The sequence below is a fragment of the Schistocerca piceifrons genome, chromosome 4 (assembly GCF_021461385.2).
Source record: "Schistocerca piceifrons isolate TAMUIC-IGC-003096 chromosome 4, iqSchPice1.1, whole genome shotgun sequence".
In the NCBI taxonomy this organism is placed as follows: Eukaryota; Metazoa; Arthropoda; class Insecta; order Orthoptera; family Acrididae; genus Schistocerca; species Schistocerca piceifrons.
Genome location: NC_060141.1, coordinates 615,148,315 through 615,173,359, shown reverse-complemented (window position 1 = coordinate 615,173,359; position 25,045 = coordinate 615,148,315). Strand labels below are relative to the sequence as shown.

At 43.7% G+C, this 25,045-nt stretch overlaps 1 protein-coding gene across 1 annotated transcript in view; it reads right to left on the bottom strand.

Annotated features, from left to right (window-relative positions):
• The window catches only part of LOC124795429 (acidic amino acid decarboxylase GADL1), a 169,923-nt gene extending 147,897 nt beyond the window's left edge, over positions 1-22,026 (bottom strand). The window contains exon 1 of the mRNA XM_047259455.1: positions 21,856-22,026. Coding sequence (XP_047115411.1) covers positions 21,856-21,999 — 144 coding nt within the window. The 5' untranslated portion in view covers positions 22,000-22,026. The remainder of the gene's footprint in view (positions 1-21,855) is intronic.
• Positions 22,027-25,045: the final 3,019 nt, after the last annotated feature.

The window sequence follows — 25,045 nt, the reverse complement described above, 5'->3', positions numbered from 1 at the left end:
CTCTGTCAACCCGACCTGGTACGGATCCCACACTGATGAGCAATACTCAAGTATAGGTCGAACGAGTGTTTTGTAAGCCACCTCCTTTGTTGATGGACTACATTTTCTAAGGACCCTCCCAATGAATCTCAACCTGGCACCCGCCTTACCAACAATTAATTTTGTATGATCATTCCACCTCAAATCGTTCCGTACGCATACTCCCAGATATTTTATAGACGTAACTGCTACCAGTGTTTGTCCCGCTATCATATAATCACACAATAAAGGATTCTTCTTTCTATGTATTCGCAATACATTACATTTGTCTATGTTGAGGGTCAGCTGCGACTCCCTGCACCAAGTGCCTATCCGCTGCAGATCTTCCTGCATTTCGCTGCAATTTTCTAATGCTGCAACTTCTCTGTATACTACAGCATCCGCGAAAAGCTTCATGGAACTTCCGACACTATCTACTAGATCATTTATATATATATTGTGAAAAGCAATGGTCCCATAACACTCCCCTGTGGCACGCCAGAGGTTACTTTAACGTCTGTAGACGTCTCTCCATTCAGAACAACATGCTGTGTTGCGTTTGCTAAAAACTCTTCCATCCAGCCACACAGGTGGTCTGATATTCCGTAGGCTCTTACTCTGTTTATCAGGCGACAGTGCGGAACTGTATCGAACGCCTTCCGGAAGTCAAGGAAAATGGCATCTACCTGGGAGCCTGTGTCTAATATTTTCTGGGTCTCATGAGTAAATAAAGCGAGTTGAGTCTCACACGATTGCTGTTTCCGGAATTCCTGTTGATTCCTACAGAGTAGATTCTGGGTTTCCAGAAATGACATGATACTCGAGCAAAAAACATGTTCTAAAATTCTAACAGATCGATGTCAGAGATATAGGTCTATAGTTTTGCGCATCTGCTCGACAACCCTTCTTGAAGACTGGGACTATCTGTGCTCTTTTCCAATCATTTGGAACCTTCCGTTCCTCTAGAGACTTGCGGTACACGGCTGTTAGAAGGGGGGCAAGTTCTTTCGCGTACTCTGTGTAGAATCGAATTGGTATCCCGTCAGGTCCAGTGGACTTTCCTCTGTTGAGTGATTTCAGTTGCTTTTCTATTCCTTGGACACTTATTTCGATGTCACCCATTTTTTTCTTTTGTGCGAGGATTTATAATTTCTATACGTCTTTCTTGCATTCAGAGCGCAAGATTTGCATTTGGTGTCCAAAACTGAAACTAATTACTTTACAGCGTAAACTGGTTCCGTGTTAAGGTATCTACCATGTTTCTTTGCCATATGATAGTTACAGCCCACACTGGACATTCTGTGAGTAGTTGCAGTTTAATTATAACCACTCGATACTTCGCAAAATATCACACGTCTCAATTTATAAAACCCGAAACTGCTGCAAGAAACGTAACAGCTATCGAAGGCCAGGCAACACAGGTAAGTCGCCATCAACAGATTATGCGCTGGTGCCAAGGGACCACAAAGTACAATTCTCCGACACCAAAGTTGTGTCCTAGTCTAGTCATTACACCTCTTAGAACATACAGCGTTTATAAAAATTAAAACAGTAACTTCAACGGGAAAGAAAGAGGACTCAATGCAGACAACTTGCAGGCTTCAGTGCTAACTTAGCGGCCGAAAAAGAACTGCATCCACTACTGCTCCACTTTGGCAGTATTCAACGTCTGGTTAACACCACGCTGGGATAGCCGTTGCACGAATAAACAGTTACGTTCTTCGCACTATTTCTACAAAAATAGTGTACAAACTATACTTGTTATGCTACAGGAAATTTCGAAGACTTAAATCATCTGTATGTACGGCCTCTGATGATGTCACACACAACAGAAATATAGGAAGATTCAGGTTTAACATCCCGTCTATGACAGTGTCATATTTGACATGTAGCAGATGCACAGACCTGGGGAAGGATGGGAAAAGAAATTGATAGTGTCCTTTAGACCTTTAGACAGTAGCCATCTCAGCATTTGGATTGAGTGATTTAGTGGAGAACACAGAAAACGTTCTCCTCTCGGATGTGATTGCTTTGTCTCTCACTGCACTCTCTAACTTGGTTACACAATAGGAAACCGATAGGCAGAGCATTATGCCTAGGGCGCAGCCCGAGTACCAAAGCCGAGAGATAACGAAGGAAACACATACTTGATATCAAGATCATAATTATTCATTACTTACATCGGCCTTCTTATGCCCAACAGCTTTTCGTGTTTCATTGTGTCAAATTGGGTGTTTTGGGATTGGAAACGAATTCATCCTGTTGATTACCTTTATAACGGAAAAAATAATAAATGCCAAACAATGTGTAAGTTTTCTGGACCGATGGGGAAAAAAGTATGTCGGAACAAGACTGGGTTGGCAAAGAAACACACACCGATTTTCTACATCTCCTTTCTTATGCCCAATATTCTTCCGGCTCCATCCACTTACGCGGAGCACGGATATTTCCTAAGTGTCACAATTAACTAGATGACTCAGCAGTTAATACCCTAAACTCATGCTTGGATGAAGCAGGCTTTAAATGGACCATCAGTCAATATCTGATTTTTCTGTGTTTTTAAATTTTTCTCAGGACCCATAAAAAAAGCTGAGGATATTTCTTCCTTGACCCTGTCTCAACGGCATTAGAGGTCCGCTTTTAACGATATCGCTACCAACATAAGGTTACGTCCCAAAGAAAACAAGAAGCCATATATTGCCTTCTGTGCGTCCTGTTGCAGTAGTATCCAGTACTTTTCCATTCGAAGTTCAATGCCAGTCCCTGAGAAGCTGTTCCAGAGTAAGGAGATAAGAAAGAAAAACCTGTTGATACCGCTCAAGGAGAGATCACACATGAATGTGCGCTGGACGGCTTAAGACATGCCCCAGCTTGTTCTATCTGCACCGTTACTATATTTGTTGCAACGGCTCCTTCCGTATCGACTCCAAACAAGGTCTCTCCTCCCATTACATAGCCATTCACAGGGTCAGAATACCCCCGACCCTTTCCCAAGAAAGATAAAATTCGAATCCTAATGACCAATTATTAACTATGAAACATTTTTACAACTGACGGCGGTGACCCTGAATGATCAAATTACATTCTTATTAAAACATCATTATCAAGGTGGTCAGAATTAAACGCTTGAGCTACTTGCACTTGATCCGACAACATAAAAATATGTAACCAGTATTTTGCTATTACCGTTATCGGCAAAACACAGGTAAAAACAAATGAAAGAAGGAGTGACACACCTAGCAAGCGCCAGCAGCGTGAGCTTGTCTCTGTGTGCTTCTGTCTTCAACGCCCCCATGGTACACAAAACAGGTCCGAACGCTGTTGCAGGGGCAACGGAAAAAGCATGCGAAGTTCAGAAGAACGCGAAATCCCGAAGATTGGCTAAAATTTACAGACGCGCGAAATTTGGCACCGACTTCAATACGAGATGCCTTTAATAGGTTCCACAACGAAACATTGTCTCGAAATTTGGTAGAAAATCCGAAGAAATTCTGGTCGTATGTAAAGTACACAAGCGGCAAGACGCAGTCAATTCCTTCGTTGCGCAGTGCCGATGGTGCTGTTACCGACGACTGTGCCGCTAAAACGGAGTTATTGAACGCAGTTTTCCGAAATTCCTTCACCAGGGAAGACGAATGGAATATTCCAGAATTTGAAACACGAACAGCTGCTAGCATGAGTTTCTTAGAAGTAGATACCTTAGGGGTTGATACGGGCAAGTCTTCAGGTCCAGATTGTACACCGATTAGGTTCCTTTCAGATTACGCTGATACAATAGCTCCCTAATTAGCAATCATATACAACCGCTCGCTCACCGATAGATCTGTACCTATAGATTGGAAAATTGCGCAGGTCGCACCAGTGTTTAAGAAGGGTAGTAGGAGTAATCCATCGAACTACAGACCTATATCATTGACGTCGGTTTGCAGTAGGGTTTTGGAGCATATACTGTATTCAAACATTATGAATCACCTCGAAGGGAACGATCTATTGATACGTAATCAGCATGGCTTCAGAAAACATCGTTCTTGTGCAACGCAGCTAGCTCTTTATTCGCACGAAGTAATGGCCGCTATCGACAGGGGATCTCAAGTTGATTCCGTATTTCTAGATTTCCGGAAAGCTTTTGACACCGTTCCTCACAAGCGACTTCTAATCAAGCTGCGGGCCTACGGGGTATCGTCTCAGTTGTGCGATTGGATTCGTGATTTCCTGTCAGGAAGGTCGCAGTTCGTAGTAATAGACGGCAAATCATCGAGTAAAACTGAAGTGATATCAGGTGTTCCCCAGGGAAGCGTCCTGGGACCTCTGCTGTTCCTGATCTATATAAATGACCTGGGTGACAATCTGAGCAGTTCTCTTAGGTTTACTGTTTAGTAAGGTCATCCGAAGACCAGTATCAGTTGCAAAGCGATTTAGAAAAGATTGCTGTATGGTGTGGCAGGTGGCAGCTGACGCTAAATAACGAAAAGTGTGAGGTGATCCACATGAGTTCCAAAAGAAATCCGTTAGAATTCGATTACTCGATAAATAGTACAATTCTCAAGGCTGTCAATTCAACTAAGTACCTGGGTGTTAAAGATACGAACAACTTCAGTTGGAAAGACCATATAGATAATATTGTGGGGAAGGCGAGCCAAAAGTTGCGTTTCATTGGCAGGACACTTAGAAGATGCAACAAGTCCACTAGAGAGACAGCTTACACTACACTCGTTCGTCCTCTGTTAGAATATTGGTGCGCTGTGTGGAATCCATACCAGGTGGGATTAACGGAGGACATCGAAAGGGTGCAAAAAAAGGGCAGCTCGTTTTGTATTATCACGTAATAGGGGAGAGAGTGTGGCAGATATGATACGCGAGTTGGGATGGAAGTCATTAAAGCAAAGACGTTTTTCGTCGCGGCGAGATCTATTTACGAAATTTCAGTGACCAACTTTCTCTTCCGAATGCGAAAATATTTTGTTGAGCCCAACCTACATAGGTAGGAATGATCATCAAAATAAAATAAGAGAAATCAGAGCTCGAACAGAAAGGTTTAGGTGTTCGTTTTTCCAGCGCGCTGTTCGGAAGTGGAATGGTAAAGAGATAGTATGATTGTGGTTCGATGAACCCTCTGCCAAGCACTTAAATGTGAATTGCAGAGTAATCATGTAGATGTAGATGTACTCTTCATCAGCAGCGAAACATTTTATCAAGTGGATGCTCATGTGTATATGGTGCACCGTTCACAAATATCATTGTCTTGTACCGTTCCATTGCTGTTTTACAACTGCGTACTCGTACATATTCACTCCTTATTGCTTCAGCTAACACAGTTCTAAGCTGTGCTACCATACATCCAAGTGAGCAACCGTAATACACAATAAAAGAAGAGCTAAATGATGAAAACCTTAGCATCGTTATAAGTAAATGACCCAGATTCAGAGCTAGCGGCTGAATCCTACAATGAGCCAGTTGTCTACAAGATAATTAGAAATCGAATAAGCGGTCGGCTGGGATCTGATACAACTGCGATATTTAATGCGTCGAGTGGGTGATTACTGTGAAGAGACACTTGTACACGGCGACATAGTTATGTAACGGAAGTTTATTTTATTATTGTTCAATGAAACAGCGGATTAGACCGTATAATGGAAGTTTATTGATTAATTAATTAAACTAAAATTAAACTGTGATTTTACTCATACATGTTAATCCAGAAAGGCAGCTATTCTTTAGATATGTACAAAGTGTCTCGCGCCTGCTCGAGGGTTGCGTTGCTAGCCACGGTGTTATAGCGGATTTCAAGTGCACAGTTAAGAAGAAAAAGATTACAATTTTTCTGTCGTTCTGCTGGCTTTGATTATTAGAGAAGAGGGAATGGTACGATAAGGGTTAAACATCGCGGTGACGATGAGAACTTTAGAGACGAAGCAGAAGTTCGGATTGGGAAAGGAATTGTTGCGTTAGCTTTCCGAAGGAAGCATCGTTTTGCCTTAACCGATCTAGGCAAACCACGGTAAACCTATATGTGTATGGGCAGGTGGGGATTTGAACCGTCCTCCTCCCGAGTGCGAGTCCAATATATTAGCACTGCGTCACCTCGCTCAGTTTTATTGGTATCCTGTGCGGCCAAACAATTCACACTCCTGCATGATATTTTTCTACTTCATCGGGTAGTGCGGGCGACGATCCTACGCTCACCAATACGTACGATACTGAAGATGGAGCTTGGCTGTGTTACTGTCCACGTAGTCTTTGCAGATAACTACAGCCCTACATCGCAGTCGTCAGTCTGACTTAGAAATATGTAAGTCGATTTTTTCGTATGCTCAGGTATTATTACGTTTTTGGAGAACGAAAATTTCGTCTATAAAAATCAACGTAGATTCCGCAAACAGGGATCTTGCGAAACTGAACTCGTTGTGTTTGTCAGTGGGATCCAGCGCCCAGATTATTGTCGTGTACCTCGACTTCGGAAAGGCGTTCGGTACCGTTTCGTACTGTCATTTAGTGCACAAAATATGGGTGTATCAAGGATCGGTGCATATTTATGATTCAATTCAGAACATATTTGCAGATAGAACTGAAGACGTTGCTCTTAAGGGAACACGCTGACAATTTGAAAGGTAATTTGGCGGGTAATTTGATAGGGCCGTTACTGTTTAAAAATCACAGGGTGAGCCAGCTGAAACAGGCCATCACAAATATATTCAGGATGAATAAATAGACCGAGGTGCGGTTTTCGCCAAGTTACAGCGGATAATATGGTGAATTTCCTGACATTCGCAATAATTTTGTCGTTTATAGTCGCCGAACTGCGACGAGTTTTTTTCTTCATAGAACTATAATTTTTTTCTGTGACTTTTGAAAGAAGCTTCTAACAGAATTTCAACAGCGTAACATGTACGGGACTTGATCAAGTAATATGAAGATAACAGCGTCGCAGAACACTGTCCCACAGTCAGAAGGAGAGGTTTCACAAACGTATGCCCTATTATAGCGAATGTAAACAAACACGTAAATCAAGCATGATTCTTGTGTTTGCCTGAGCGTTTGAAGCCCATCAGTCTATACTTACCAGCCAGAACATTATGACCACCGACCTACCATCGATATAAACCCCTGCTAGCCAGACACACGGATGTGGATGTAGTATCAGCGAGTGTGCTGTCCGTGTGTAGAGTGGGGAAGGCGCGCGATCTATCTGCTGACCGAGGAAAGATTGCGATGCCCCGGAGGCTCGGCACGAGCTTTTCAGAAACAGCAAGAATTGTCGGTTGTTGGAGGACTGCTGTGGTGAGTGTCTTCAACACGTGGCGAAACCAAGGTGAAACCACGTCCAGACGTTGTGGGGTTGGGCGGACACCCCTCATACAGATGTCGGACGTCGTAGTCTGTATCAGGATGGTAAAACAGGACAGGCGGTGAACTGTGGCGGAACTTTAATGCTGGACAGAGAACAAGTATGTCTGAACACGCAGTGCACCGAACACTCCTAACGATGCGCCTCCGCAGCCGACGACCCACGCATGTGCCAATGTTAACACCACGACACCGGCAGCTACGACTGAAATGGCCACGTGACCGTCGGTATTGCACGTTGGTGCGGTGGCAGAGCGTTGCGTGGTCTGATGAATACCGACACCTTCTTCACCATGTCGATGGGAGGTCGCGATCCCGTCGTCTTCCAGGGGAACAGCTCCTTGATACCTGTACTGCGGGAAGGAGATGAGCTGGCGGCAGCTCTATTACGCTCTGGGGAACATTCACCTGGGCTTCGATGGGTCAAGTGGAGCTCGTGCAAGACACCTTGACGTTCAAGGAGTATCGTACACTGGTTGCACAACACGTACACCCCTTCATGACGATCATGTTTCCTCACAGCAGTGACGTTTTTCAACAAGATAACGCTCCCTGTCTCAAGGCCAGGAGTGTGATGGATGCTTCGAAGAACATAGTGGCGAGTTCCACTTGAGGTGCTGCCACCCCAACTCGCCGATCGTCTGGGATGAGATTGAACCTAGGGCCAGAGCTTAACGCCTCCCTCTACATCTAAATCTACATCCATACTCCGCAAGCCACCTGACTGTGTGTGGCGGAGGGTACCCTGAGTACCTATATCGGTACTCCCTTCTATTCCAGTCTCGTATTGTTCGTGGAAAGAAGGATTGTCGGTATGCTTCTGTGTGGGCTCTAATCTCTCTGATTTTCACCTCATGGTCTCTTCGCGAGATATACGTAGGAGGGAGCAATATACTGCTTGACTCTTCAGTGAACGTATGTTCTCGAAACTTTAACAAAAGCCCGTACCGAGCTACTGAGTGTCTCTCCTGCAGAGTCTTCCACTGGAGTTTATCTATCATCTCCGTAACGCTTTCGCGATTACTAAATGATCCTGTAACGAAGCGCGCTGCTCTCCGTTGGATCTTCTCTATCTCTTCTATCAACCCTATCTGGTACGGATCCCACACTGCTGAACAGTATTCAAGCAGTGGGCAAACAAGCGTACTGTATCCTACTTCCTTTGTTTTCGGATTCCATTTCCTTAGGATTCTTCCAATGAATCTCAGTCTGGCATCTGCTTTACCGACGATCAACTTTATATGATCATTCCATTTTAAATCTCTCCTAATGCGTACTCCCAGATAATTTATGGAATTAACTGCTTCCAGTTGCTGACCTGCTATTTTGTAGCTAAATGATAAGGGATCTATCTTTCTATGTATTCGCAGCACATTACACTTGTCTACATTGAGATTCAATTGCCATTCCCTCCACCATGCGTCAATTCGCTGCAGTTCCTACTGCATTTCAGTACAATTTTCCATCGTTACAACCTCTCGATACACCACAGCATCATCTGCAAAAAGCCTCAGTGAACTTCCGATGTCATCCACAAGGTCATTTACGTGTATTGTGAATAGCAACGGTCCTATGACACTCCCCTGCGGCACACCTGAAATCACTCTTACTTCGGAAGACTTCTCTCCATTGAGAATGACATGCTGCGTTCTGTTATCTAGGAACTCTTCAATCCAATCACACAATTGGTCTGATAGTCCATATGCTCTTACTTTGTTCATTAAACGACTGTGGGGAACTGTATCGAACGCCTTGCGGAAGTCAAGAAACACGGCATCTACCTGCGAACCCGTGTCTATGGCCCTCCGAGTCTCGTGGACGAATAGCGCGAGCTGGGTTTCACACGACCGTCTTTTTCGAAATCCATGCTGATTCCTACAGAGTTGATTTCTAGTCTCCAGAAAAGTCATTATACTCGAACATAATATGTGTTCCAAATTTCTACAACTGATCGACGTTAGAGATATAGGCCTATAGTTCTGCACATCTGTTCGATGTCCCTTCTTGAAAACGGGGATGACCTGAGCCCTTTTCCAATCCTTTGGAACACTACGCTCTTCTAGAGGCCTACGGTACACCGCTGCAAGAAGGGGGGCAAGTTCCTTCACGTACTCTGTGTAAAATCGAACTGGTATCCCATCAGGTCCAGTGGCCTTTCCTCTTTTGAGCGATTTTAATTGTTTCTCTATCCCTCTGTCGTCTATTTCGATATCTACCATTTTGTCATCTGTGCGACAATCTAGAAAAGGAACTACAGTGCAGTCTTCCTCTGTGAAACAGCTTTGGAAAAAGACATTTAGTATTTCGGCCTTTAGTCTGTCATCCTCTGTTTCAGTACCATTTTGGTCACACAGAGTGTCTGGACATTTTGTTTTGATGCACCTACCGCTTTGACGTAAGACTAAAATTTCTTAGGATTTTCTGCCAAGTCAGTACACAGAACTTTACTTTCGAATTCATTGAACGCCTCTCGCATAGCCCTCCTCACACTACATTTCTCTTCCCGTAATTTTTGTTTGTCTGCAAGGCTTTGGCTATGTTTGTGTTTGCTGTGAAGTTCCCTTTGCTTCCGCAACAGTTTTCTAACTCGGTTGTTGCACCACGGTGGCTCTTTTCCATCTCTTACGATCTTGCTTGGCACTTACTCATCTAACGCATATTGTACGATGGTTTTGAACTTTGTCCACTGATCCTCAACACTATCTGTACTTGAGACAAAACTTTTGTGTTGAGCCGTCAGGTACTCTGTAATCTGCTATTTGTCACTTTTGCTAAACAGAAAAATCTTCCTACCTTTTTTAATATTTCAATTTACGACTGAAATCATCGATGCAGTAACTGCTCTATGATCGCTGATTCCCTGTTCTGCGTTAACTGTTTCAAATACACTCCTGCAAATTGAAATAAGAACATCGTGAATTCATTGTCCCAGGAAGGGGAAACTTCATTGACACATTCCTGGGGTCAGATACATCACATGATCACACTGACAGAACCACAGGCACATAGACACAGGCAACAGAGCATGCACAATGTCGGCACTAGTACAGTGTATATCCACCTTTCGCAGCACTGCAGGCTGCTATTCTCCCATGGAGACGATCGTAGAGATGCTGGATGTAGTCCTGTGGAACGGCTTGCCATGCCATTTCCACCTGGCGCCTCAGATGGACCAGCGTTCGTGCTGGACGTGCAGACCGCGTGAGACGACGCTTCATCCAGTCCCAAACATGCTCAATGGGGGACAGATCCGGAGATCTTGCTGGCCAGGGTAGTTGACTTACACCTTCTAGAGCACGTTGGGTGGCACGGGATACATGCGGACGTGCATTGTCCTGTTGGAACAGCAAGTTCCCTTGCCGGTCTAGGAATGGTAGAACGATGGGTTCGATGACGGTTTGGATGTACCGTGCACTATTCAGTGTCCCCTCGACGATCACCAGTGGTGTACGGCCAGTGTAGGAGATCGCTCCCCACACCATGATGCCGGGTGTTGGCCCTTTGTGCCTCGGTCGTATGCAGTCTTGATTGTGGCGCTCACCTGCACGGCGCCAAACACGCATACGACCATCATTGGCACCAAGGCAGAAGCGACTCTCATCGCTGAAGACGACACGTCTCCATTCGTCCCTCCATTCACGCCTGTCGCGACGCCACTGGAGGCGGGCTGCACGATGTTGGGGCGTGAGCGGAAGACGGCCTAACGGTGTGCGGGACCGTAGCCCAGCTTCATGGAGACGGTTGCGAATGGTCCTCGCCGATACCCCAGGAGCAACAGTGTCCCTAATTTGCTGGGAAGTGGCGGTGCGGTCCCCTACGGCACTGCGTAGGATCCTACGGTCTTGGCGTGCATCCGTGCGTCGCTGCGGTCCGGTCCCAGGTCGACGGGCACGTGCACCTTCCGCCGACCACTGGCGACAACATCGATGTACTGTGGAGACCTCACGCCCCACGTGTTGAGCAATTCGGCGGTACGTCCACCCGGCCTCCCGCATGCCCACTATACGCCCTCGCTCAAAGTCCGTCAACTGCACATACGGTTCACGTCCACGCTGTCGCGGCATGCTACCAGTGTTAAAGACTGCGATGGAGCTCCGTATGCCACGGCAAACTGGCAGACATTGACGGCGGCGGTGCACAAATGCTGCGCAGCTAGCGCCATTCGACGGCCAACACCGCGGTTCCTGGTGTGTCCGCTGTGCCGTGCGTGTGATCATTGCTTGTACAGCCCTCTCCCAGTGTCCGGAGCAAGTATGGTGGGTCTGACACACCGGTGTCAATGTGTTCTTTTTTCCATTTCCAGGAGTGTAGTTCGGGTCTGTTTGTCACCAGAAGGTCTAATGTGTTATCGCCACGAGTCGGTTCTCTGTCTAACTGCTCAAGGTAGTTTTCAGATAAAGCACTTAAAAAAAATTTGACTGGATTCTTTGTCCCTGCCACCCGTTATGAACGTTTGACTCTCCCAGTCTATATCCGGCAACTTATATATCCCCGAAATTTACGGGAATTATGTGGGTTGTGTGTGCAGATATGGCGCCAACTCCCTCCAGCGACCTACCAAGGTCTCACTACCTCCATCTCATTACGCATCGCTGCTGTTACCTGTGCCAAAGGTGTGCATACTGGTTATTATGTAGGTGATCGTAATGCTCTGGATGATCGGTGTGTCCGCAGCTCGTGGTCGTGCGGTAGCGTTCTCGCTTCCCACGCCCGGGTTCCAGGGTTCGATTCCCGGCGGGGTCAGGGATTTTCTCTGCCTCGTGATGACTGGGTGTTGTGTGCTGTCCTTAGGTTAGTTAGGTTTAAGTAGTTCTAAGTTCTAGGAGACTGATGACCATAGATGTTAAGTCCCTTAGTGCTCAGAGCCATTTGAGCCATGATCGGTGTATTTTCAGCTGCTGTAGCAATCAGATGGCTTACTCAAAAAGCTCTACAATACTGTGAATATCGTTTATAGCGCATGTCGCGAAACTATTAGTGTAGCTGTAAGATTATATGCCGAAAAGTATCCAGATCGTGCCAAGCACTCGTAATCTGTCTTTAGAAACATTACAAAAAAATGTTCTAGAAACTGCAAGCAGAGAGAATAAAATACGTCAAGGGAAAATAAGAGCAACCTATGAAAGAAAAGAAACTAATATTTTAGTAACAGTAGCACAAATGCAAATGTCACTAAGAGGCATCACGCAAGTACAGGAAGGATCACCCAAGAAAGTGTTCTGCAAACACTAGATTGCATCACATTTCACGCTCTTCATAGTTCACTGCATCTACAGCTTCACGGCAACACTTCCAAAATTGGTAACAGTTCTCCGAATGTAACTCTTCAGGCTTTCCCGGTGATCTAATGACATCTTGGGTTGTCGGGTGTTCTGCCGGATATCAGCGTCGTACTTGCACGATATTTCGGTCACATAGCTCGTAACCTTCATCAGGTGCGACCTGAGACTGCTCCTCGAGTGGACCTGGTCCAGTATTTATGCCTATGGCCTTCCCCCTCCACCAGCGGACGGAAAACGGAGCAGCAACGCTCCAGCAGGTCGCAAGGAATGGGCGCGGACCACAGAGGAAGCGCCTGCAGCCGTTGGTGGAGGGGCAAGGCCATAGGCATAAATACTGGACCAGGTCCACTCGAGGAGCAGTCTCAGGTCGCACCTGATGAAGGTTACGAGCTACGTGACCGAAATATCGTGCAAGTACGACGCTGATATCCGGCAGAACACCCGACAATCTAAGATGTCAGTTCTCCGAATGTTATCTAAGAAAAGTGCAAATTGATATGGTATATCTATGCAAAATTTAGTTTAACGAAGCACCGTTAACAAACCATGGGCAAGTCAAGGTTCGCGCCAATCGTCAGCTAAAAATCCACTCTGACTCAAAGAAGGGAATAAAAACAACGCTGTTGGTCTTAGCTGTTAAATACAGCTTAGTCGTCATAAATGGGGAGTCTAGGAAATTTGCTTTCTCGGGTCACTAGACAACATTCAAACAAATCGTATTGGTTCAAATGGCTCTAAGCGCTATAGGACTTAACATCTGAGGTCATCAGTTCTCTAGACTTAGAACTACTTAAACCTAACTAACCTAAGGGCATCACACACATCCATGCCTGAGGCATAATTCGAACCTGAGACCGTAGCAGCAGTGTGGTTCCGGACTGAAGCGCCTAGAACCGCTCGGTCACAACAGCCGGCCAAATCGTATTAATGAGTTTTATTACGAAAAGTAAATGACAATACATAACTTTTAGAATTACATAGATATATCGCAAGCAAAGGGCGACATCCGAAATAAACAAGCTTCTTCAGAATAACACTTCTGATACAAGTGAAGTAATGCAGTTGAAGCTTCTATTCACGTCGCTAGTCTTGAAGCTGCTGCAGGACTGCGCCGTGACCAGCCGGGCCCAGCGCTTATGTCCTCTTCGCATAGAGGCCGCTGCTGCCGCGTTGTCGTCCTGGAGAGGGGTCGGTCAGCGTGCGATTGGCTGACGTGTTGTCACAGCCCTCTCCGCTCTATCGTTCCCGACTGGCGTGCCAGAGCTTGACTTTACGCCGGAACATAAACGTTTGGTGCGTGTTTTTCAAGACCCGCATCACTGGTCCCTGTTTTATTGATGGGAGTCTAAATGCACTCAGTTATCTTGAGTTCCTAAGATATGCTGCTGCCGAGCTATTGAAGACATCCCGCCGACATAAGGCAATTGGTGTGGTACAAACATGATGGGTGTCCCTCCCACGCCGCACATCTAGTGACAGATCCTCTTAAGAAACGCGAAATGGTCTGCACACTCACCAGACTACATGCTTCTAGCACCTCGGTATATTTGTTCGCTTTGGATATTCATGGTGAGTTAAAAAAGTCTTTATAACTTTGGAATGATACACAAATTTATTGATATAACTTACAAGATCGATCGATGTGTCAATTTTTAAGCAAACAACCTCAACTTTCACATAAAAGTTCAAAATGGTTCAAATGGCTCTGAGCACTATGGGACTTAACATCTGAGGTCATCAGTCCCCTAGACTTAGAACTACTTAAACATAACTAACCTAAGGACATCACACACATCCATGCCCGAGGCAGGATTCGAACCTGCGACCGTAGCGGTCACGCGGTTCCAGACTGTAGCGCCAAGAAACGGACGGCCACACCGGCCGGCTCACATAAAAGTGCCAAGTGTCATTTTGGTTTGAAGTGACTACCATTTGTGGTGCGTCAAACACCCCACCGTAATCAGTTTCTTCCCACACTCGTTCAGCAAAGCAGCCATAACTTGTGCAACGGCAGCGTAGATTAGATTTTTCAGGTCGGTTAAATTGCTTGGTAGGGGAGCAACATACACATGGTTTTTAATGAAATTCCGGAGAAAGAACTCCAGTGGTGTCAAGTCTGGGGAGCGAGGTGCCCAGGCGACTGGCTCTTCACAGCCAAGAGGGGTTTCCGGGAATGACACGTATACAAATGGCTCTTAAATAATCTATTTCATCGAAATTATCAGGTTCACATTCTGAGAAAACTAGCTGACATCTCTTAACTTAAATCTGTAATTTGAGGATCTATTTTATCACTTGATGAAAATATATATATATATATATATATAGGGTGTTACAAAAAGGTACGGCCAAACTTTCAGGAAACATTCCTCACGCACAAAGAAAGAAAATACGTTATGTGGACATGTGTCCGGAAACGCTTACTTTCCATGTTAGAGCTCATTTTATTACTTCTCTTCAAATCATATTAATCATGGAATGGAAACACACAGCAACAGAACGTACCAGCGTGACTTCAAACACTTTGTTACAGGAAATGTTCAAAATGTCCTCCGTTAGCGAGGATACATGCATCCACCCTCCGTCGCATATAGTCCCTGATGCGCTCATGCAGCCCTGGAGAATGGCGTATTGTATCACAGCCGTCCACAATACGAGCACGAAGAGTCTCTACATTTGGTACCGGGGTTGCGCAGACAAGAGCTTTCAAATGCCCCCATAAATGAAAGTCAAGAGGGTTGAGGTCAGGAGAGCGTGGAGGCCATGGAATTGGTCCGCCTCTGCCAATCCATCGGTCACCGAATCTGTTGTTGAGAAGCGTACGAACATTTCGACTGAAGTGTGCAGGAGCTTCATCGTGCATGAACCACATGTTGTGTCGTACTTATAAAGGCACATGTTCTAGCAGCACAGGTAGAGTATCCCGTATGAAATCATGATAACGTGCTCCATTGAACGTAGCTGGAAGAACATGGGGCCCAATCAAGACATCACCAACAATGCCCACCCAAACGTTTACAGAAAATCTGTGTTGATGACATGATTACACAAGTCAACATAACCTTCCTTCAATTGGGCCAACTGGCGGTGAATCGAGGAAGTGCGGTACATACTGACGAAACTAAAATGAGCTCTAACATGGAAATTATGCGTTTTCGAACACATGTCCACATAACATCTTTTGTTTATTTGTGTGTGAGGAATGTTTCCTGAAAGTTTGGCCGTACCTTTTTGTGATATCCTGTATATAACCTCAGTCAAATTATGATGGACTCTCAGTGGTTCAACTACATTCAGGTTTTGATTCCCAGAATTTACTGTTGGAACTGTCCGAGGCGAATCTGTAATTAAATGCTCTAAGCGCATCTGGGGTCGTTTTGAGCCTCATAATGTTACTGCGACTGTACAGTAAATGCTCACAGCAAAATGACCTTCAACTGTTACATCAACAGCCAATATAAGGAATAAGCTTCGTTTCAACTAGCAAAACTATTTCAGTGTACGACTTGCATGCGCCTTGTTGGCAACTATCGATGTTTAAATCATTCTAAGGCAATCTTGGCAGCATTCGACGGCAGTTTTTGTGATAGAATCTATACACGATTTCAATACTGAAGACGAAGAGAACAAAGATTAGAAACCGAGGCACGTCGCGCCGACGTGTGTTGGCATGGCACATAGAAAAATTCTCTGAATTCCCTTATGGAGCGCATTTCAAACAGTTCTCTTGTCGAAAATGATTAACATACTTTTTTTGTCTCTCACAAGGGAGACGGGGCGTATCAAATGCAACTTTTCGTATCTTTACGACAACAGCATTATTAAACTTTCTAGTACAGTTCGATAGTACACCATTACTTTTATTTTTGATAATCCAGCACAGAGATTAAATCAAAATAACTGTCGAAAACTCGTTAAAATTTTAATGTAAGTTTGCCAAATGCTTTAATAACGTATTCTTATTGAGGACAGACAAACGCCGGCCGTTGTGGCCGAGCGGTTCTAGGCGCTTCAGTCCGGAACCGCGCGACTGCTACGGTCGCAGGTTCGAATCCTGCTTCGGGCATGGATGTGTGTGATGTGCTTAGGTTAGTTAGGTTTAAGCAATTCTACGTTCTAGGGGACTGATGACCTCAGATGTTAAGTCCCATAGTGCTCATAGCCATTTGAAGCATTTGAACAGAGAAACGATACGTGAGGCAACTTTGTTGAAGGAACATAAAAAAGGTGCTATACGTGATACAAAGATGCGTCGACGAACAAGATACCAAACAAAGATCCTAGACGACATGTCCGTTCACCGTGAGGGAAGTTCGGACTATACTGCATGGCATAAAAAATATTAAAAAAGTAACATTAAATTATAATCTGCAGGTCAACGACGAGGTGTTGGCGTCGTGGAACAATTTCTCAGAGATGTGAGAAGGAAGTAGGAAGTGTCCTTTTGAAAGAAACCGTCCTAGTATTTCCTTTAAGCGATTTGGATGGCAGGGCGTCTTTCTCCTGAATGCGAGTCCAGCCTGCTAATCATCTTACCTGGTAATAATAATGAGGTTATCGCTCTGAGCATCTGTGCGCAGTTATGCCTGCCTGAAGTGTCCCTCGACAACCTGGCCAAGATGGTCTGCCATGGAACCTCCAGTATGGGATTTCAAAAGCTGTAACAGTGTGATCAAATTAAAGGAAAATAGTATGAGAAAATGTAAAGATAAAGTTTTCAAAAATGCAGGGATGAGTGTTGTCTGGTCATGGCTTTCAGTGTCCATCCTAATGTCTATCAGCTGTGATATGTTTATCCCAAAACGGGACACGGAAGAGCGGTGAAAATGCCTTGTCACCGGTAAAAGCACACGCAATATTCATAAGCGAAACATAGGATAGGTTTACGTAAATGCAGCAACGGGAAAGTGAAGGAGACCGTACATCTTTCTGTCAAATGTCACACATCACAATTAACAACCAAGTAACAATATTGTTCACTGTAATTACGAGAGACATCAGGACGCAGAGAGTACAATATTCACTTTTATAGCCACTAAGCTATCACGATAACGTCTCGTAATGGCACTTAGTAGCATTGGCTTCATCACAACTTAGGTTCAGAAAATCAGAATGCATATTAATCACGTTTTTCTTACAGTAATTGTATTATCCACATAGTATCTTAACAATGAATGTTGATTTTGCATACGTACGTCTATGGCTATTAATCCAGATATCTGCAATATTCTCTGTAACCGCCCACAGCAGTGGCCAAGTACAAGACAATACAGCAGGAGGGACTCTTCAAACCAGATCAACACCTATGAGGACACTGGGAGTATATCTTCCAACAGATTTTTATTACTTCCTTCACTTATGATTCAGGATGCCGGCAGATCAGAATCCTAGTTTCCGGTAGTAATAGAAATTTCATACCTTTTCTACAGAGCGTTTATTCACTAGAAGATGCAGAGCTCTCTGCGGGCTCTCCAGAATTGAGTGAATGTGACACAGATACATACCAAAGTGTACCTTTCGTTTCAGCTGCCGATAGTTGTTAATTTGTAACAGCATAAACCACACTGCAATGCTCATCTGGGTCATCCAAAAGCTACAGTTACACATCTGTCGGTAGAGGGCAACAGCTTCTTCACCAGAATTCCACCAACAGAACAATGAAAATTGTTCTAAATCGCATCACATTCAGTAAGGGTTACAGCTGCTCAGTCAAATGGCTCTGAGCACTATGGGACTTAACTTCTGAGGTCATCAGTCCCCTAGAACTTAGAACTACAGTAGAGCGTCGATTATCCGAACGTCGGTCAACCGAATGACCGCTTAACCGAACTGTATACCTCGCTCGCACCTGTTACTCTCCCACAATTTTTATGAAGTGGTTTCTGGACGTTTTCGTACCCTCTGTAAAAGCTCATCAGGTAAAGAATGGGAAGAGGGAGAAAACACTACTTCTCCTTGACAATGCACCAACTCATCCGTCATGTGATATTTTAAACGAAAAAGACGAGTTCATAAAGGTAATATTTCTTCCACCTAACGTAACAGCCCATGAATCAAGGCGTTATTGACACTTTCAAACGATATTACAGGAAAGAATTGTTGCGTAAGTTATTGTTAGAAAGAGAAGAGGATGGAGAAGAAAGTCTCTTAAGAAATCAAAAGATTATTGACTTGAAAGACGTGTCCTACATGATCAGCGGAGCATGGAATAGTGTAAAGGAACAGAATTTGAAGAAAGCCTGGAATAAAATTTTGGACACAGAAGAAAATTCATAAGGTACGATTGAAAATGACGAACAGAATGATATGTCCGAAATTTTCGGTATGCTAAAAGAAATAGATTGCCACGAATGTGATGAAGAAGACGTTCATGAATGGATGAATATCGTTGATGCAGATCCAGTATACCAAATCATGCAGGGCAGCGAGATTGTAAACGTCGTCACTGATAAAGATGACGCCGCCAGCATCTCATCAATCAGTGCTCCAGAAAGTGAAGATGAAAGTATACCAACAGCTTCTGAGGCGTTCACTTGTTTAGATACTGCCTTGCGATGGTTTGAAGCCCAAGATGAAAGTGACCAGTTTCATATATCTGTAATGAAAAAAGTACGTGACTTAGCTGCTCATAAGCGTGTACGCTTCCTTAGACAGACCAAAATAAAGGGTTTTGTTGAAACGTTAATTTTGAATAGTGTGTGTATTGTTCATGCAAAATGCGTATGTAATATGTATATATTTTTGTTTAACAAACTGTGCCACATACTATATATTCCTACTGAAGTTGCCTTTGTATGTTACTTTGTAATACTAAAAGAGATGCCTGTTTTTATGAATAAATTTACTATACAGTACTTCTTTTTGGCAAATAAACATGTACAATTCTATAAGCCGAACAAACCAGTTTTCCGAACACCCATGTCCCCAATTACTTCGGATAATCGACGCTCTACTGTACTTAAACCTAACTAACCAAAGGACATCACACACATCCATGCCCGAGGCAGGATTCGAACCTGCGACCGTAGCGGTCGCGCGGTTCCAGACTGTAGCGCCTAGAACCGCTCGGCCACTGCGGCCGGCTGCTCAGTCAAGACATTAATCTTAAACAGGATGCATAGTGTAGAAACACACAAAGAAATGAGTGTAATAATGTACTTCAATCACATATTGGGCAGTTCACAGTCAACCTACAGGAAATGAAGTGCTGTATCTCCCGCTAGAAATGACTGAACATGTAAGCACGAAAATCACACGGTGGATCACGCCTTGCAGAATTATTGCTGCTACTGATCTTAATGCTTACAATTTCTTTAGTTGTTATATCGCTGAGTAAGAGAATGACATTGACGTAAATGAGAATGAATTTTAAAAATATGCTTAACCCTTTATGCTTCTCTGTATTTCGCGAAATTAGCACATGACGGGAGGAGTCACAGTAGAGTCTCTAGGTTGATGTGAAGAACATTTGACTCCTCTCCGTAATAAGGGTGAAAGAACAGATTTGTGCGAAAAGAGACACGTCAGCTTGCTATAAGGTAGCGGCTCCATCAATCAATAGCCCAGCGCTATGCTGACCTGGTTGTCGGAACAAAAATAGTCACACTAGAATTCCAAAAATCAGCTCGAAATTCTTGGTACTGAATACATTGCAGATTATCAAGATCGATTTTTCTTCTACAATAACTAGTAGATTTTGGGTGTTATTCGTAGATATACACGCAGTTTATTACTAACTGTGAACACGAGTCTACGCCCAGGAATTATCATCCGCGTTACGAGAAAGACACTAAGTTCACATCCGCTATGATTCCCATTCATTCAGTGATATCATATGACATCCAATGCTTTAAGTCTAACAATGATTGCGCGTAAAACTGTTTCCGTTGTTGAGTACAGGGTTTATTACAGCAAACGATAACTAAGTGCTTAAACTTATCGTAAATCTGCAAGTCACTGATACGAAACGCACTGCTCTCATCGGGAGTCTTTTTTCAGACGATATACTTTGAAATATAAACGCTCGACCAAAGTTCACCATCCATCCCCTAATTCCAAAAACACAATAAAATGTTTCGATTGTAGGACTGGAAGAATAATTCTGCGACGCAAATGACTTGTCAGACTTTTAGAACTGCGAACTATAATCGTCTTTCAGAACTAGGAAATTCATCTGAAAGTCAGAACAGTCTAAACAAAAGCTATAGATACGGCATATAGCATCCGGATGCTTCTCTTCTAAACCCGCGCATACTGGTAGCGTAAGTGTACAAAAAAAATCAACGCGAAACGAAATTCTTTGTCGTGAAAACTAGAAGAGCGTTTGGCATTAGGTCCTGGGTCATAATCGAGCGGTTGAAAATGGAGGTTGCAGCTATTCATGTTTAGGTAAGTACGTTAAGGAAAATAATACATTCTCGTGACGTATACCCACCGCAGTAGTCGTATTTATTTCTGATACTGCGTACTAAGGCCGAGTTGAGCTGTACGAAATACAACTGTTGAAACTACCTATTGTCGGCTTTCCAATAGGTGGCAGCAGCAATCGGCGCTAAATTTCATTAGAGCAGCATCAAAATAAATGTAGAGGATGAGTTTTCGATAGTCTAAATGGACAGCAAAACATACGGAAAAAACAAATCTGGACATTGAAGTTGATGTATTTAGTCCGAAGAAGATCTACTGTTCTCAGTCGAAAATGACGAGAAAATTGCAAGAAATAAAAGTCGCTACTTACGTACTAGTTATTTTATACACTGGCTCTTAACAACGTTCGTCGTGTTAGACAATATACTTACCACTGCGACAGCTACATTTTTTTCCGCTTAAAGTTGATTATTGTCTAATACACTCTGCCTTTTTGTATTTGGTAGATCTTGAAACACATCAATAGTTTGGTAGGATGGTAAATATTTCCGTGCCTTTGATCTGAAGCATAGCGGTATTATGGATGGTGCAAGGAAGGTGAAGGCAAAACAAGAAAAATTCTAAATATATATCTTGAAGTATCGACTCCTGGAGAAGTAGAAGCCATAATTAGCATATTGGAAACATCAGTTTTAAAAGCAGACTTCACAGGCGGTAAGGCAAATCTATTTTACATGCAGTTGCCTTTAATGTCTGAGGCTGTGGCTTTTTTTGTTAATAGTGCAAGGCGTCGTTTAGCGTGCGGTGTTAATCCCCGGTGACGGTTAGAGAAGCCAGTGTGCACCTGGAGCTCGGCGGGGTGTCTGAAGCGCACGACGGGCTGGTCGGTTCCGGGATTGAGCGCGCCCTCTTCTCGCAGTAGCTGCAGAACCCGCGCCAGGAACGCGTCAGCGTCTTCGCTCTCATCCCACCTCCTCCCGTTCTCCATGCCTGCCGCTACACGACTGTCAGGCCAATGGCCTTGGCGGGCCCATCGCGTGCTGCCTGCTCCCTACTCGCCTCCCTGGTAACAAATGAGCCACGCGGCTGCGCGATAGCAGCGGCACGTACTGGAGAGGAGAGGCGGTTATTCGAAAGCCAATACGGTTACTGGGAACTTCCAAAGAAAAGAAGGAGCTAAAACATAACTGCAAAATGCTAAAATCGACTTCGAAGGAATTAATTTTGTCGGCTTTAGACATCTGTCCGCAAACCGGGGCCCGCGAGCCACATGAGTGAAGCTCTTCCAGAAAATATAAGGGCGGACACTCAGCGAACAGTGCCGAAACTTTGTGGCCCGTAGACAGAAGTCAGTTTTCGCTTGCACGTGCTTCACTATTGTTAAAGTAAGCTCGAAATTGGGGGGTGCGTGAGATAATTTTTAACGTGCTTAAGGGGAAGTTTCTATCTTTGGCCCGAAAAAAACATGTTCTTTGAGAATTTTTTTCTTGGGATGTGTTATAGATATCAATGTCAAATTTTGTCAAAATGTTTATTGATATTTCCTCTACAAACTGGAATTTTTTCGATCGGAAATGTAGAAGAGCAAAGCCGGAAGTGCCGTCGGAACGAAACAAAATTTCGATGTAGACCACCACGCGCGGTATGTCACAGGTCAGCCGGCTCGTCCGAAACCAGAATTGAGTTGACGTTAGCGAAGTATATAAGATTCTTTAGGAGTTGTACCTCGCTTAAGTTATTTGGACCACAGGAAACAAAATGGCGGCCATTTGGAAAAAAAGATGGTTTTTTTCCTCGATTTTTCGACTTCATCGGACAAGTAAATATATTTATAGCTGATGGATCGGAATAAAAGTGGCACAGCTGCAGGACAATTTAGTTAGCTTCGTCGGAAACAAAGAATCATGCCAATCGGTTCAGTAGTTTGATGTTACCATACCGCGCGATAAAAAAAAGTCATTTCGAGAAACATGAGTTTGAAACTTTTACTACATATAAATGCAATATTATGCAACGTACGCTCAATCTGCTATTCCGGGTCCATAAACTAGCCCTTCCTCTTCCTCATAGAGGGCGTTCTGCTCGATCTGGGCCATCTTGCGCTGCTCCAGAGCCGCTCGTACGGACGGTGACAAGCGGTTTTCGGCCCCTTGAATCCGGTGGTCGTCCGAATGCTTGCCGAACTGCGTCGAATAGAGTCCCAGGGTGACGTCCATCGTTGTCATGGTCTTCAGAATTGCTGAATACCCTTCGTTGAAGCTACTCACTGCCAGGAATGTCGCAATCTCCACAGTCTTCGCACCAGAATGCAAATGCTTGGGAGCTAACTTCCAAATACACGCGTTCAAACTTTCATTTGAATTTTGTGTTTCCTCCCAAGTATCGGTACAATGACTCATCCTCCGAAAGGGCCTCGTAGATCGGATGAATCACTTTTTGCACTTCTTTGGAGAGCGGCTGGTCGTGTTGACATTCGTCCAGATGTCCGGTAGCCTCTACAAAGCGCCACTTGCACCAACTAGTTTCCCCAGCCGGACAATTTTGGTGTTGTGGGTGGTCATCCGTCGAACACTTGTGGACATACGTTTCCCAAATTGCCTTCTTCATCTGTTCCACCAAATTGTAATGCCGTCGGATTTTTTGTGCAACTGCGAATAACAAACATTTCTGTTCCGTATTCGGAAAAATCGTTACAGGCGTGGATTCTAAACACGTTTATGGATCCAAAACGCAATTTTAAAAAAATCGATTTTTTGAACCAAAAGATAGTAAACGTTCCCTTAAGTTGAAACAGTTGAAGGAATATCTATCCCGTTGAAGGGTGTTGAACAGTTTCTCGTGAAATGTGGAAAAAATCGTGCGATATGACGAAAGAAGAAGATAATTATGTTTTAATGAACTAACAATGGATTATTTGGAAAGCGATTAATTGAGTTGGAATAAGTGAAACAGATGATGACAATGACAAAGAAATATAACCGTGAGGAATAACGAATACACGTGCTTCTAGTGATTGGTTTTCTTATTTCTGCTTTTACATAGTTGGTGTACAGTTATCTTTAGGCGAGTGCTCTGAAGTGAGATAGCGTTTTCTGTTGTTTCCTTATTAGGGCTACATATTCATGCGGACAGTCATTTTCAAACATGAACCTTGTCAAGAGTAAATTGAGTAGTCATCTGATTGCTGAAAATCTGGAATAGCGCGTAAAACTAAAAACAACATGCAAACCTAATTACACAAACTTTGAAGGAGATGCTAGGCCATTCTTCACATTACTTTTTATGTTGTATGGATACCTTACAGCTTAATTTTATCTACAAAAACTATCGTTATTATGTGTAACATCATGTTTCATCCAAAGTACTCGAAGTTTAACCAAGACTCAAAACTTCAAATAAAGTTTATTAAGTTAATTTTAGGGAGTATTGTGGAGTGAAAGAAGATGTAGTGTCGAGTATTAAGAAAGGTATTGTAAGATGATTTGGACATTCGGACACGATGAATGAAAGAAGACAGACGAAATAATTATGTGTAAACAATTGTTGATTGGAGAGTACCTGTACAGATCGAGGGCATTTTTAGCAAAGGTCAGCTAAGGAGTACACTAATTAAGTAAATAATGATATACCTGCATACACGGTTTAATTTTAAAAATTTGCCTCTCAAAGGTAATTTCAATCGTTGTGCTGTTGATATTTCGTTCTTTGCAGTAGTGAGTCTGCCGATCACTGGCTTAAGAGACACTTCATAATTCGCGCACACATTTTAGTACTTCAAAGTGACAAGAAAATGAGGAAAACATGCATTGTAAAACAGCTGATTTCCCTGATTTGTTATGGCGATTCAGGGTTCTTCTTTTGTTCGTTTCTGTCCGCTTTATTGTGACGCAGCTGTTGCGCTGTGTATACAAGACAACTGTTAATTATACATAATCTCCCGATGTCCGTACAGACTGTCGCTTTAAACCTGTAAATACCGACTATTGATAATTTTAGCATTCTAATTTCATTTCATCGCACTGAAAAACAGAGCA